At 35.8% G+C, this 14,486-nt stretch overlaps 1 protein-coding gene across 8 annotated transcripts in view; it reads right to left on the minus strand.

Annotated features, from left to right (window-relative positions):
* The window catches only part of Mef2a (myocyte enhancer factor 2A), a 123,406-nt gene that overhangs the window by 64,367 nt on the left and 44,553 nt on the right, over positions 1–14,486 (minus strand). For 7 of the 8 annotated variants that reach the window (XM_031386944.1, XM_031386945.1, XM_031386947.1 and 4 more), the window contains exon 3: positions 4,505–4,695. In XM_031386944.1, coding sequence (XP_031242804.1) covers positions 4,505–4,558 — 54 coding nt within the window. In that variant the 5' untranslated portion in view covers positions 4,559–4,695. Of the gene's footprint in view, positions 1–4,504; positions 4,696–9,367; positions 9,387–14,486 lie in introns of those variants that run through there. The other variant, XM_031386946.1, reaches the window with a different exon arrangement.

Below are 14,486 nucleotides of genomic sequence, written 5' to 3' on the forward strand. Positions count from 1 at the left end.
AAAAAAAAAAAAAAAAAAAAAAAATGTCTAAGTCCACATACCCAAAAGCATCAAGCCCTGTGGGTAGAATAATAAAAACCAAATGAAAGTAAGAAGGTTCACATGTGAAAAGTCTTAATATTATAAAGTCTTTTGTGTCCCTAAATGGATGCACATATTTAGTGGGGGAAACCCCCTGAGTCCAGGAAGATTCCTGATTGGTTGCCTTTGTGCAACCATTGACTTGACAGTTTCGTTTGGAAATAGAAAGGGAAGGACAGCCAGCTTATTCTGCAGAAATACAATGGCAGTCAACTATGGTACCAGAGAGATTAAATTATAGTAATTGCAATAGTGTAGAACTGAGCAAGGATATACACAGATAAGCAAATGCAACAAAATACAGGATCCAGAAATACAAATATATTTTATTTGACTCAAACTCAGGCAAGAGAGAAATGCAATGAATTACACAGGGTCACTGAACATCTAATAGGGAAAATAATAATTTTCCTACACTTTAACTCAAATATAAATTCCAAATGGATAATAGAACCAAAACATGAAAAGTGAAAGTCACCATATAATGGGAGAAACTGTGTCACAACTAGACATCTTATGTCACTAAGTAAGAACTCTAATTCTAGGAATGGGCTACATCTTGTTGAGTTGCTGGCCAAAAGGGTCTCCTGGCCCTACTCCACAGGCTATTGCCAAGGATACTGGTGGCTTTCTACAACCTGATTGTAAGACATATTGACAAGAACATTTACTTATGTCACTGAACATGGAGAAATTAAACTGGTTCCTAACTAGAGACTTTACCTCTACTAACTAGCATGCATGGTGTGAGAAGGTTCTCTGCATGTTAACACAGTGAAAAGTAATCATCCGTATCACTAGGTACAAATCCTGCAACATAAAACATACACTGGTACACAGTGGCACAGATGTTATAGGAGCACTCATTTTCTGATTGGATTTAAGGCTCGCTCCATGAGATAGAACCCATATCTTCTATTGCTATGGTGCCCAAGAGTTTGTCTAAATAGGTGATGGGCCTAAGGGAAAATACACTATCATTCTACTAAAGGAACATAGCACTGACTCCCAATGATATTCTGGTTTACTCAGGCCAGTGCCCCCTTCAATCTTTATCAGAGAAGCATCTTGGCAGTAGATGGGAATTAACACAGAGACCCACAACCGGACTATGCAGAGTGAGAGACTTTGGATCACTCTGTTGTAAATGGGATGTATTCATCAAACCCCTCTCCTCAAGGTTTGGAGAGGAAGAGATGCCAAGATTATAAAAGTCAGAGTGCTAACTCCAAGGAAACAGTTTCTTCCAAATACAACAGGACTTATACAAACATGAATTCACAGAGACTTTGGCAGTACACATAAGATGTGTGTTCAAGCCAGACAAGGCCCCAGCACTGAGAAGGGAAAGAAGATGCAAAGTCCTACTCCTAACCCACAAACTATCTGGAACAAATTTCTGGGAAAGAAAAAATCAGTTTTCTCCCATTGAGTATTATCAACAACACTCCTAGGGAGATCCCATATTCAGAGACAGCTGTCCAATAAAAATGGAATAAAATGAACTCCATGTTTTTGTGTATGCTGAGATTGGAGTGTTTTCATTTTGTTATTCTTGTCCTATTGGTTTGTTTTTATGTGTGTGTTTGTTCCAACTTTTTTGTACTAGATATATGACCAAGTATTCATGTGCACAAAATAAGAATGAAGTGAACTCTTCATGATAGTATGAGAGTAGAAAGAAATGTCTATTTAAGACAGATAAATATAAATCCATAAATTATGTTATATTGTTATACATTCATAAAAATATACAAATAAGCTGACACAGATCTACATGCAAGGCAACAGTCATGAGTTTTACAAGTACAGAACTGCTCAGAAGAACACAAACTGTACAAGTAAATGGGAACAACAGGCGTATTTACTCTACAGTGTTGAGGATTAGTTTAAATGACTTCCCTTGGGGCTGGAGAACAAGAGATAGGATAAACAGTGGCTCTGAGTATGTCACAAAGATTTTCTATATACTTTTTTAGACTTTGAGTATAGCTTTTATAATGTGGTTAATTCATACTTAGAATTCAAAACTCTACTTGCTGTTAGCTTTTCTATTGTATTTTCCTAACTTATCTCATTATAAATTATAGATTTTTACATAAACTCTCTCAGTATCTGATCTCATTTTTATATGCTATATATTTAAATCTTCTAGGGCTAGAGAGATGGCTCAGTGGTTAAGAGCACTTACTGCTCTTCCGAAAGTCATTAGTTCAAATCCCAGCAACCACATGGTGGCTCACAACCACCTATAATGAGATCTGACACTCTCTTCTGGTGTGCCTGAAGACAGCTACAGTGTACTTAGATATAATAATAAATAAATCTTTTAAAAAAATCTTCTAGAGAGAATAAATATCTACATTTTAATGACTTTCCCCTTTTATGGAAGAAAGAAAAAAGTTGAACCCTGAATGTGCTTTTTGAAAAAGAAAATTAAGATACCATTTTAGTTTATGACAGATGTGCCTATATCAAATTTAATCTAAAAAACAAATTGTCCAATTATATCTTCTCTTCTTCCTTTTTTGCAGAGAGAAAGAAAAGGAGGAGGGGGGAGGGAGAAGGAAGAAGTTATTTACTTGTAATATGTGTATGTAAAATATTGGCTAAATGCTAAAAATACCTTTTTCCTCCTCAAATGAGATGCCATTTTCTCATATATAAAAACAATTTCTGAGTTTACAACATAAGCCAATAGGAAAACAGAATTTGATATATTATACTTTCTCTAGAGGCAAGTGGTTAAGAATGCATTTATTCTACAAAACAATGGATACTTTATTGTCATATCAATTCTATATGTATTTCAGCCACAGTAGAAACAGGGCTTGTAAGATGTCAAAATTATTTATTACTTCAGTGATAATTTTGTACAGTTGTTTTTTATCAAATTCATCCCCTCCCTTGACTCCTCCCAGATTCACCTTCTCTCCCTTCCTGCCCAACTTTATCTTTTTTTAGACAAAGTCATCCTCTCAACTTATCAAGTCCCCACTACAGAGGCATCTCTAAATAGGCACAGTTTCTGTTTCCCTTTTAAACATTCAGTCTCTAACACATAGGTCTAAACTAGCAATGCCCAACTTAACCATGGGTATTCACAAGATGAGAGATAGGGGATTTTATGCTATTTCTCACTGTGCATACAAGCCTTACTTAATATTTATACCTCTGTGCTTGCAAAGCAGATCCTCCTTCCTCTACAGGCCACCATCTTCACATGCTGACATGTGGTATTCCTTGGACTTGTTCCTTTCCAATAATGGGATAGTTATTTTATTCCCCCTATTTTATCAACCATCCTAATGTACTACAAAACTGTGTAGGCCTTATATCTTTTTGCTAAGCAGTCTCTATGAGCTGAAGTGAATCAAGCTGGACTGGACTGGACTATAGTGATGACTTCCATTAACATCCCCTTTCTACCCCACTCCCCTGCCACACACTTAGCTGTGTCTAAAGTTCTGTCTGCACTCAGGTAAACTTCTACACTGACCTTATGAAAGCACATTGTCAGTGCTGTGTAGATCCAACTGAGCTTGCAGAAGCTGTTCTTCAAACCTCTGACAAACTTCCCAGAGATAACATCTCTCTCTACTGAACATGCTTTGAACATGAGGAATGAGAAGCTTACTATAATAGTCTCTGAAATTCTTTTTTCTTCTTTTATCTAAATCAAAAAGTCAGTCAAGTTTTCTTAAAACTATAGACATCAAAGATTTAGAGCCTATGGGTCATAGAGTTTTATGCCAACTACTCAATATGCAAATGAATAGGCATAATGGTGCTAATAACACTTGGAAAAACAGGCAGCTAGTTTTAGAAACAGATTGTCAATCAGTATTAAGTGTAACAATTGGGCTCTTCATGGATCAGAATCATATGGATTAGATCAAATTATCCTGAATTTCAAAAAATTCACTGACACTGGTCCAGAAAAGTATCAGTTAAAGCTGACATGATACATATGTGCTTAAAAAAATATATGAGATAATATGGCTTCAAAACTATGTTCATTTCTTCTCAGTTAACCACAAACTATAAGTGACTAGAAAGCACTCACAGTAACTGCAAATCTGCACAGGCCTTAGTATGATAAGAGATGGTATTCTGACAACAATAACGAAAGACTAGCAGAAGTGAGTTGTGTACCAGAGACTAAGCACGTATGGCAACTACACGAGAAAAATGGAAGGATTACAGTGACTTGACTTTTCTATTGCACATATGAAAAAAAAAAAACTTGAAGGTTTCTTTAAAATATATGACAGAAAGGAACAATTTTATATCTAACAGTTTTCATTTATTCTGGAACTTTAAACACTTAAGAGTTGAAATTAAATTTAAGAAAGATTTGATCATTCTATACTATGTTTTAAAAAATATGATGGCAAATTAAATAAGTTAAAATTTGATTTACCTGTCGGTTCCTTTCATCCATTATGCGTGTGATTTGTATTTTCTTTCGCCCCATTTTTAGTCACCTTTTCTTCCTTATATTCCAAATAATTAATTCAGAAGCTAATTTTCTTCACTCTCTTAATGCATTGTACACAGCTCCTAGTATTTAACCTTCTAGTCCAAGGCTGCCGCTGAAATTATCTTAAAAATCTAAAAGAAAACACAAATTGGAAGATTTCAATTATGTATAACTAACAAATCATTAAATGCTATACAAATTTCAAATCTGCTTTTATGCTAACACAGTAAGCATTCTTAGGCTGTAATTTCTATCTACAAAAATAGAGTGAGCAGGTTTGAAGTCTTAATGACTTTACCCTCTAAAAGTTCTCCTGGATCTACTGGTCCTTTATGTAAGCAAATGTAGCTGGTGTTTGAGATTTTTACAATGTCCATAATAATAATGACAATAATAACAGCCAATGTTGCTGAGATTTTTCTATATGCCAGGAATTTTTCTAAGTATAGAAAAATCTTCATCCATTCATTCTTATCTAGAATCTCATTAGTTAGACTTTATTATCTCCGTTTGTAAATATGAGGACTAGGAATATAGAGACAGAGAAGGAATTAAGTAACATGCAAAAGGTCACCCAGTAAAGGGACAAACATTTGGATAAGATTTCTGTTGTATGTTGTCAACAACATACAATATTCTTTATGGCTCCTGATGACCTTAGTGCAAAAGATAATGAATATGAATAGCCCCAATTTGCCCTTATAAATTCTTCTAAATCAATTTACTCTACAGCTAAATTTATAATACTATTCATTAATCCACAAAGACACTACTATATAAACTTTACATTATTATACATTTAAGTGAATACTATTTCTCTGGCCATTGAATGAGTACCTCCTCATCTGTTAAGATTCAGTTGAAATACTACCTTTTGATAAAATCAAGACCAATTCAACTTGGTAAAAGAAAATATAAGCTATTTGGGGTGGGGTGTGAATATAAATGTGTAAATTCTTGAGACCAAACCTTTAATATTGCATATACATGGCTATAAAACTTCAACTTTATCATGCAAATTCAGGGCCATATAAAATGTGAATCTGCTTATAGGCAATGGGTTCTTCACTTCCTAGCATTAGTGCATCCCTGCCTACTAATCTTCCCATTTCATCATTTTACTTTTTAACTTACACAATTATAGCACCTGCTACAATGACAACTTACTAACTCACTCTGTAGACCAGGCTGGCCTCAAACTCACAGAGATCCACCTGCCTCTGCCTCCAGAGTACTAGAATTAGAGGCTTTTATGCCTCCATCACCACCAGCAGGTTAGCTTTTACTAATGTCATATTGCCAGCAACATTAGAGACACATTCTCTAACTGTTCCAGCATAGGGTCTTTAAAATGTCGACATGAGAGTCCAATATTCTACCAAATGCACTGAGGATGTGTCTTCTCATACAGTATTACACTGTATTGATTTTTACTTCTATACAAATGGACTTTTTCCAAACTAACTAAATCAGAAATAGAAGTTTGATGATACACAAAGCCAACCTCCAAAGGCCTGCCTGAAACAAGTTACAGTAAGGTGATTTTAGCAGAGCATTCTCAGTGACTCATGGAATAAGCAGTTCCCAATGAGATCAACAACTTCACCGACACACAGAACATAGTACCTCTAACTGCAGAAAAATACTATCTTCATAGCTACATATAAAATACTTGCAAAAAGTGATTACATGATGGATCATAAAATATCAATATATTTCAAAGGATAGACATGTTCTGATACCACAGAAATTAACAAAAATTTAACTTCAAAGTGTGTGTGTGTGTGTGTGTGTGTGTGTGTGTGTGTGTGTATACACTAAGGATCAAACATCTAAAAGATCCATACTTTAAGGAATGAGAACTATAAAAGATTTTTCATGACATGCCACTAACTAAAATGTTATAACAAAATGTGCAACAAACCAGGCATGAAATTTCCAGTTAATGCCATATTTCATGATGATGACTAAAAGCTTTTTCTGTAATATCAGAAATAAGAGAAGGCACATTCTCTACCATTTCTATTCTGTAGCAGACTGGAAGTTATAGATAGCAATTTAGAAAACAGAAAAAAAAAATAGAATTTCCAAACTGGAAAAGGGGAAGTGACTTATCACAGACAACATGTATTATAATTAGGAAAACCTATTCCTTTAAAAAAAAGTTACTATAATAAATTCAAAGTATCCGGATATAATATCAACACAACAAAATCAGTTGTATTTCTACATACTTAATGTGAAATAAGGTATATTAATCAAGGAAATAAAAGATTAATATACTAAAAATTTTAAAACACCAGTCACAAATATTAACTTATTGGTTATAAAATTTTATGTATTACAATATCAATACTACCCAAAACAATCTACAAACAATACTATTTATTCTATCAAAATCCTTATTTTTGTAGCATTTCAAAGTCATTCTGAAATTTATATTGAATCTCAAAGGAATCCACAGAAAATAATCTTGAAAAAGAATGAACTGAAGGACTCACTTTTTACTATTTAAAAATTTACTAAAGTCACAAATTGAAGTAATATTGCATAAACATAGAGGAAGACATGAAGACTGATGAAACAGGATAGAGGGCCCAGAAATAAATATCAGTGGACAATTTTTAATAAAAGTGCCAAGAATGTTCAATATGAAAGGGAGTTTTTTTTTTTTCAAACAAATGGTGGAGAAACTAGACATCCACAAGAATGCAGTTGATGCCTACCACAAGCCACATTCAAACACTAACTCAGAATGAATCTGAAACTGAGATCTAAACCCAACTGTAAAACTCTTGAGACGAAAAGAGAAAAAGCTTCAAGAAACTGGATCTGACAGTGATTTGTTACCCACAATAGATTGAAGAACAATAAACTAGCCTGCACTGAAATTAAAAACGTGGAGACTAGAAAAATTGCTCAATGAGTTTAATACTTGCCACACAACCACAAGAACCACAGTTTGTATCCACAAAAGCTACCCAAAGCTAGGCAGACATTACAGGTGTCTAGAGTCAGTGCCCAGGAGATGCTCTGGATTCAGCAACAGATCCTGCCTCAATATAGAAAAAGAATGACCAAGGAAGATACTACATGTCAAGTAATCTCAGATGTTCAGGCACTCATGTGTACCCAAACAAATGTGAACACACATCCATGTTTGAGTAAGTAAATACATTTCAATAAACACCATTAGCAGAATAAAAGAGCAACCCAAATAAAGGAAGACGTAACTACATATATGACATGGAATTAATATCCAAACTATATAAAAAAATTACTAAAACCCAGCAGCAAAATGATCAAACCTAAAAATGGCCAAAAGATAAGACAAGTAAGATGTCTCAGTAGATATATTTGCCACCAAGCCTGATGACCTAAATTCAATCCCTGAAACTCAAATGGTATAAGGAGCTAATTAACTATGGGCAAAGGAAAACAAGAATGGTGGATCATACATGAAATCCTACAGATCTTGGGAGGCTAAGGCAGAAAGAACACTGCAAGTTGAAAGACAAACAGTTCTGGGTTCCAGGCCAGCTTTGGTTACAGAAAGATTCTGCCTTGGGGGTAAGTTGGAGGGTGGGGGAAGGAACATAGAAGTATATTTCTTAAAAGATGAAAAAAGAGGATGATGTAGAGAAAAACAAACACTCTTCCATTGCTGATGGTTTGCAAACTGGTACAACCACTCTGGAAATCAATCTGGAGGTTCCTCAAAAAAAAGGGAAATAAATCTACCTGAAAGACCCAGTTATACCACTCTTGGGCATAACCCAAAAGAAGCCCCACCATACCAAAGGGGCACATGCTCCACTATGTTCATAGTGGCCTTATTTGTAATAGCCAAAAGCTGGAAAACAACTCAGATGTCCCACAACAGAAAACTGGATACAGAAAATGTGGTACATTTACCAATGGAGTACTACTCAGCTATTGAAAACAATGATTTCATGAAATTCACAGGCAAACCGACAGAACTAGAAAATATTCTGAGTGAGGTAACTCAGACCCGAAAGGACAGGCATGGTATGTACTCACTAATATGTGGATATTAGCCAAAAAAAGGTACAGAATATCTAGGATACAATCCACAGACCTCGAGAAAGTTAGCAAGCAGAAAGAACTAAGTGAGGATGCTTCAATCCCACTTGAGAGGGAGAAAAAAAATAACCATGGAAGGCAGAGGGAGGGAGGAACCTGGGTGGAAGAGAAGATGGTATGGGGAAAAGGGGGAACATGATCAGGTATGGGGGTGAGGGAGAGAGGAGAATGAATGGAAATATGCAACCTCAGGGGAGGGAGATGGGTAGGCCCTCTAGAAAGTACCAAAGACCTGGGAGGTGAGAGACTTTTAGGTCTCAAAGGGAAGGACCTTAGATGAAAGGGTACTACAGTGGGGAGAGGGAACTCAGAGTCAGTAGAAAGGCAGGGCATCAAGTAGAGGGGTGGGTGGTCATCCCACAGTCAAACTCTGACCCAGAATTGTTCCTGTCTGAAAGAACTACAGGGACAAAAATGGAGAAGAGACTGAGAGAAAGGAGGTCCAGTGGCTGGACTCAACTTGAGATCCATCTCAAGGGGAGGCTCCAAGGCCTGACACTATTACTGATGCTATGATGTGCTTACAGACAGGAGCCTAGTATGGCTGCCCTCCGAGAGGCCCAACAAGCAGCTGACTGAGACAGAGGCAGATACTTACACCCAACCATTGTTAGGGACCCCTGTGGTTGAATTAGGGAAAGGCTGGAAGAAGCTGAGGAAGAAGGTGACCCCATAGGAAGAGCAGCAGTCTCAACTAACCTGGAAGGCATCCTCTTGGGAACAAGAGGGGAGGAGAGATGGGATAAGGAACTGTGGGGGGGGGGGGGCAGGAGGAGGGAAGGGCTGGACTGTAAAAAAATAAAAATAAAAAAAAAATGAAAAAATGGTCAATAAACATATGAAAAAAGTTCAACATAACTAATTGTTAGGCAAATGCAAATGCAAACCCCAATGAAAACCTCCTCTCCACACAATCAGAAGACTATTTACACGTTATTATTAGGGGATGGGGTGGGGGAGGAGTGGAGGGGACAGGGTGCAGGAATATGTCATGGATTATGGATTGAGTGTGAAAATCCATCATGTGGGACTCTGGGGATCAAACTCAAGTCACTAAGCTTGGCACAAAGTGCTTTTATTCACCCAGCCATTTTGCCAACCACAAATCACTATTACTTTTTAAAATATAAAAAGGAAATATTAGCACAGTTATGTAACTGAGACCCTTGTATAATTTATGAGAACACAAAACACAGCAGCTGCTGTGGTAAAAAGGTATGACAGATGCTTTTTCAAAAAAGAGGTAGAATTTGAGCTGACAATTTTACTTCTAAATATGTAAGTTAAAGAATTTAGAGTACATAACTGAGATATACACATCAATATTCATGGGAATACTATTTACAATAGTTTAAAAAAAGAAAAGGCCAGCGAGATGGCTCAGTGATTAAAAGTGCTTGTCACCAACCTTGAGCATCTGAGTTTGAGTCCTGGTAAGCAGATGGTAGAAGGTGAGAAATGACGGACATTGTCATCTAACTTTATGCACTCCATGTGCCATTTGCAAACCTATACTAGGTCAGTCAGTCTGTCTCCTCTATTCCCTCCCTCTCTTTAAAGGAGAAAGGAGTGCTCTTGTCTTTAGATGTGCACACAATATATCATGTACAAAACCATTGTTTGTCTTCTTCCCTCCCTCCCACCCTTTGTGTATACCTGTGTTTCAAATAAATGAACAAATAATTTTAAAACAATGGAGAATTAAAAAAATAAATAATTCCAATTTTAAAAATTTTAAATAAGTATTTAAGTGTACAGATATTAAAAATAAGGTAAAACCTATTACTAAACTTGACTAGTATTAGTATCAATTACTGAACCAATCAAAAGTCTCTATTTTTGTGATTCTAGTGAATCAAGGACATATCAAATGTTTCAAAAGCTTCTAAAATAAACTCTGTAATAAAACAATTACTTGTAAGCAATCAACAATAAAATTTTAAGAAATAAATAAAAGAGAAAATCTCTATAATTCATTACTTCTTTACAAACTAACTTAAGGACTCAATTTTGGATATATTAAAAGTTGAGGCGGCCAAGAACAAGTGGAAATATCAATGGGAAATTCAACCTAAGACTCATTCTGCAGGGCTAAAAATTATACATTTGGGAGTCTCAAGAATACAGGAAAAATTAAAGAGACAAAATGTACTGGGCAGTGGGGGCGTACACCTTTAATCCCAGCACTCGGATGGCAGAGGCAGGCGGATTTCTGAGTTTTGAGACCACCCTGGTCTACAGAGTGAGTTCCAGGACAGCCAGGGTTACACAGAGAAACCCCGTCTTGAAAAACAAAACAAAACAAAGTCTACCAAAAAAACCAAAAACACTTATTTCTGTTACACAATAACAGCTCCAAAGTATGCTTTAGACATGAGATTGTAAACAATTTGGTCAACACTCAATACCCAAAATTTAAGTAGGAAATGGACTCTCAACTTATCTTGAAATGTCCATTTCAAGTCTACTTTCAAGACGTTATAAGGAAACAGCAACCAAAACAAAGTGGCAAGAGACACTTTGTATATGTTTATTCCAATGCACTCAAAACAATGGGGATATGAGGAAGGTAGAGACAGAAGCACACAGGGACCGCCTGTCCTTACAATGAACTGTTACAGCCATTTAAAGGCTGGATAATGAACAATAATGAACAGCCTATGTTCACAATACTTTTGTTTGTTTGTTTGTTTGTTTGTTTGTTTTGTTTTGTTTTTCGAGACAGGGTTTCTCTGTATAGCTCTGGCTGTCCTGGAACTCACTCTGTAGACCAGGCTGGCCTTGAACTCAGAAATCAGCCTGCCTCTGCCTCCCAAGTGCTGGGATTAAAGACGTGTGGCACCACCTCCTGGCCACAATACATTTTTGATAGAAAATAAAATGCTAGTTTTCTTTCCAAAAGTCTGTGGATAAAAGATAAAAAACCTAAGTGCTGCAAGTCAGGAAACAGAAACTCAGAAAACTTCTGAGAAGTTTTTTTCACTGTTTTCATTTAATGTAATTACTGTGATGATTTAAAAAAAAAGTTACTACAAACAAAAACTAATAGCTGCTTTTAAAATTTAGAAAGAAAAAAATACTGATAGCAAAAAAGAGTTTAAGAATGAACGTTAAATATTTCTAAAACTTTGTTTCTACTTCAGCACCTTGTGCAATTTCCAGGTTCTATTTCTTCAAAACATGTTTACAATTTCAATCTATTATCTGTCTGAGATAGCGTACCACTCCTAGAATGAGAAAACCCAGATCCTTCTAGCCATAAACATGTAATACCACTAAACTAGCTAGAGATCTTGGCAATTTCTAAGTGAAAATAACTTTGTAACAAGAAAGTTGAAAGTACATGCATTATATGTATATTTTCATATATTTAGAGTAATATAATCTAAATATATGGTATTACTAAAAAAACTATATATCCAAGTATGGTATGTTATTAATATTTATGAACCTAAACCAAAATGAGTATAATATTTCCTTGACCATACAATGGAAATCAAAAAACATAAAATGAAAAAAATCTAATAATTAATTTTCAATAACTGGAAGTAAACCTGGATATTATAAAAAAAAGTTATATACTTAAAGAAACTAAAAGAATATTATATTAAAACATATATAGCTTTTTTTGTTTTAAGTACAGCAGCTACTTTCATTTGATTCCCCTATTAACTGTAAGCTAGCAAAAAGAAAGACAGAGTGCTACCTGAGTCAATTTTGTTCTGGGACTCACTTTTATCTGAACCTGTCCTTAACAAAACATCAATAAAGCTGTCTTTAAAGGTGCCTTATAATTTTCAAACAATTTCAGAAATCATTATATTTCCTTCAGCAAAAATGAAATCTACAATGACTAGTCCAAATTCTTAGTGATTAAAATATTCAAAAATTTAGGAGTTATTCCCAAACTTCTAATCATTAATATATCAACTTTTCAAATTATGTATTAGTCTTCACTGTTATCCACTCTTTTTTCTATCAATCTCCTCTTTTACTTCTAGTAAGTATATTTGAGTAAGCATTATTACTTTTATAAAAAGAAAGCTAATATAATTTGCCATAGTAAGCAATACCTTCAAACATAATTAAGTTAAAGCAAAATGGAAGAAATTTATTATAGTCATATGTATATATATATTTCATAATATGTTACTTATCATAATTATAAAGTAAAAATATGTAACATACATACATTTATATAATTATAACATTAATAGTGAATCCAAACAATTATAAAAAAAATGTACACATGAGAAAGAGGAATGTTTGGGCACTCTTTCTTGGTAAAATTAGAATACTGAAAATTAATTCCAAAATTCAAGATTCAAGAAAATAGCTTTTACACAATAAAACTTTGCTTCAGGTGATTTCTAGAGCCTTTCCCCTAATCTGAAAATATAGTTCCTAATTTTCAAACAGTAATAGGAAATAGGTATTACTTCCATCTATCTCTGCCATCTATTTTTGGTTAAGACTATAATTTTTTTTTTTTTTTTTTTTTTGGTTTTTCAAGACAGGGTTTCTCTGCATAGCCTTGGCTGTCCTGGAACTCACTCTGTAGACCAGGCTGGCCTCGAACTCAGAAATCCGCCTGCCTCTGCCTCCCAAGTGCTGGGATTAAAGGCGTCCACCACCACCGCCCGGCGACTATAAATATTTTTAAGACAACAACCTCGCTATGTTTGGCCTCAAACTCACAATGGTTTTTCTGAGCTTCCTGAGTGCTGGAATTCTAAGTATTAACTACTATACATGGCTTTGTAAAAGACCAGGCATGGTAAATAACTTCAAAAGGTCTCTTATCAGACCTTTCTAGTATGTTTTTGTAGAATGTTCATATAAAAACTTTTTTTAATTCACATAACTTCTTTATAAAATTGACATAAGAAACTATACCAGAGGCAGTGGATATTAGCCCAGAAGATTGGAATACATGAAGTACAATCCACAAACCACAAGAAACTCAAGAAGAAGGAAGACCAAAATGCTGATACTTCATTCCTTCTTAAAAGGGGGAACAAAATATCCATGGAAGGAGTTGCGGAGACAAACGATGGAGCAGAGACTGAAGGAAGGACAAGACTGATATAGCTGTCTCCCAAGAGACTCTGACAGTACCCAACTAATACAGAAGTACAAGTTCACAGCCATCCATTGGACTGAGTACAGGGTCCCCAATGAAGGAGTTAGAGAAAGGACACAAGGAACTGAAGGGTTTGCAGCCCCTTAGAACGAACAACAATATGAACTAACTAGTACCCTCAGAGCTCCCAGGGACTAAACTACCAACCAAGGAGTACACATGGTGGGACTAATGGCTCCAGCAGTATGTGTATAGCAGAGAATGGCCTAATTGGTCAACAATGGGAGGAGAGGCCCTTGGCCCTGTGAAGGTTCTATGCTCCAGTGTAGGGGAATGCCGGGGGCAGGAAGCGGGAGAGGGTGCATGTTGGTAAGCAGGGGGAAGGGGGAGGGAACGGGTTTGTTCTTGTTGTTGCTTTTTGGTTTTTGGGTTTTTTTTTCTTTTGGAGGGAAAACTGGAAAAGGAGATATTGTATGACATGTAAATAAAGAAAATATCTAATTTAAAAAAAAGTTGAAAAAAAAACGAGGACTTGTTTCTCTTCCAATGCAGCCGAGCTAAGTTCCTAGCATCCATATCAAAAGGCTCATAACCACCTGTAACTCAAGAGCCAGAGGTCCTAATGCCCTTGTCTGGCCTCTATCTCCATGGGCACACAAGAAGCAAAACCTCCCCACCTCCTCTTCCCTCCCTCCCTCCCTCTCCTTCCCTCCCTCTCCTTCCCTCCCTCCCTCC

This window comes from Mastomys coucha, unplaced genomic scaffold (assembly GCF_008632895.1).
Source record: "Mastomys coucha isolate ucsf_1 unplaced genomic scaffold, UCSF_Mcou_1 pScaffold21, whole genome shotgun sequence".
NCBI lineage: Eukaryota > Metazoa > Chordata > Mammalia > Rodentia > Muridae > Mastomys > Mastomys coucha.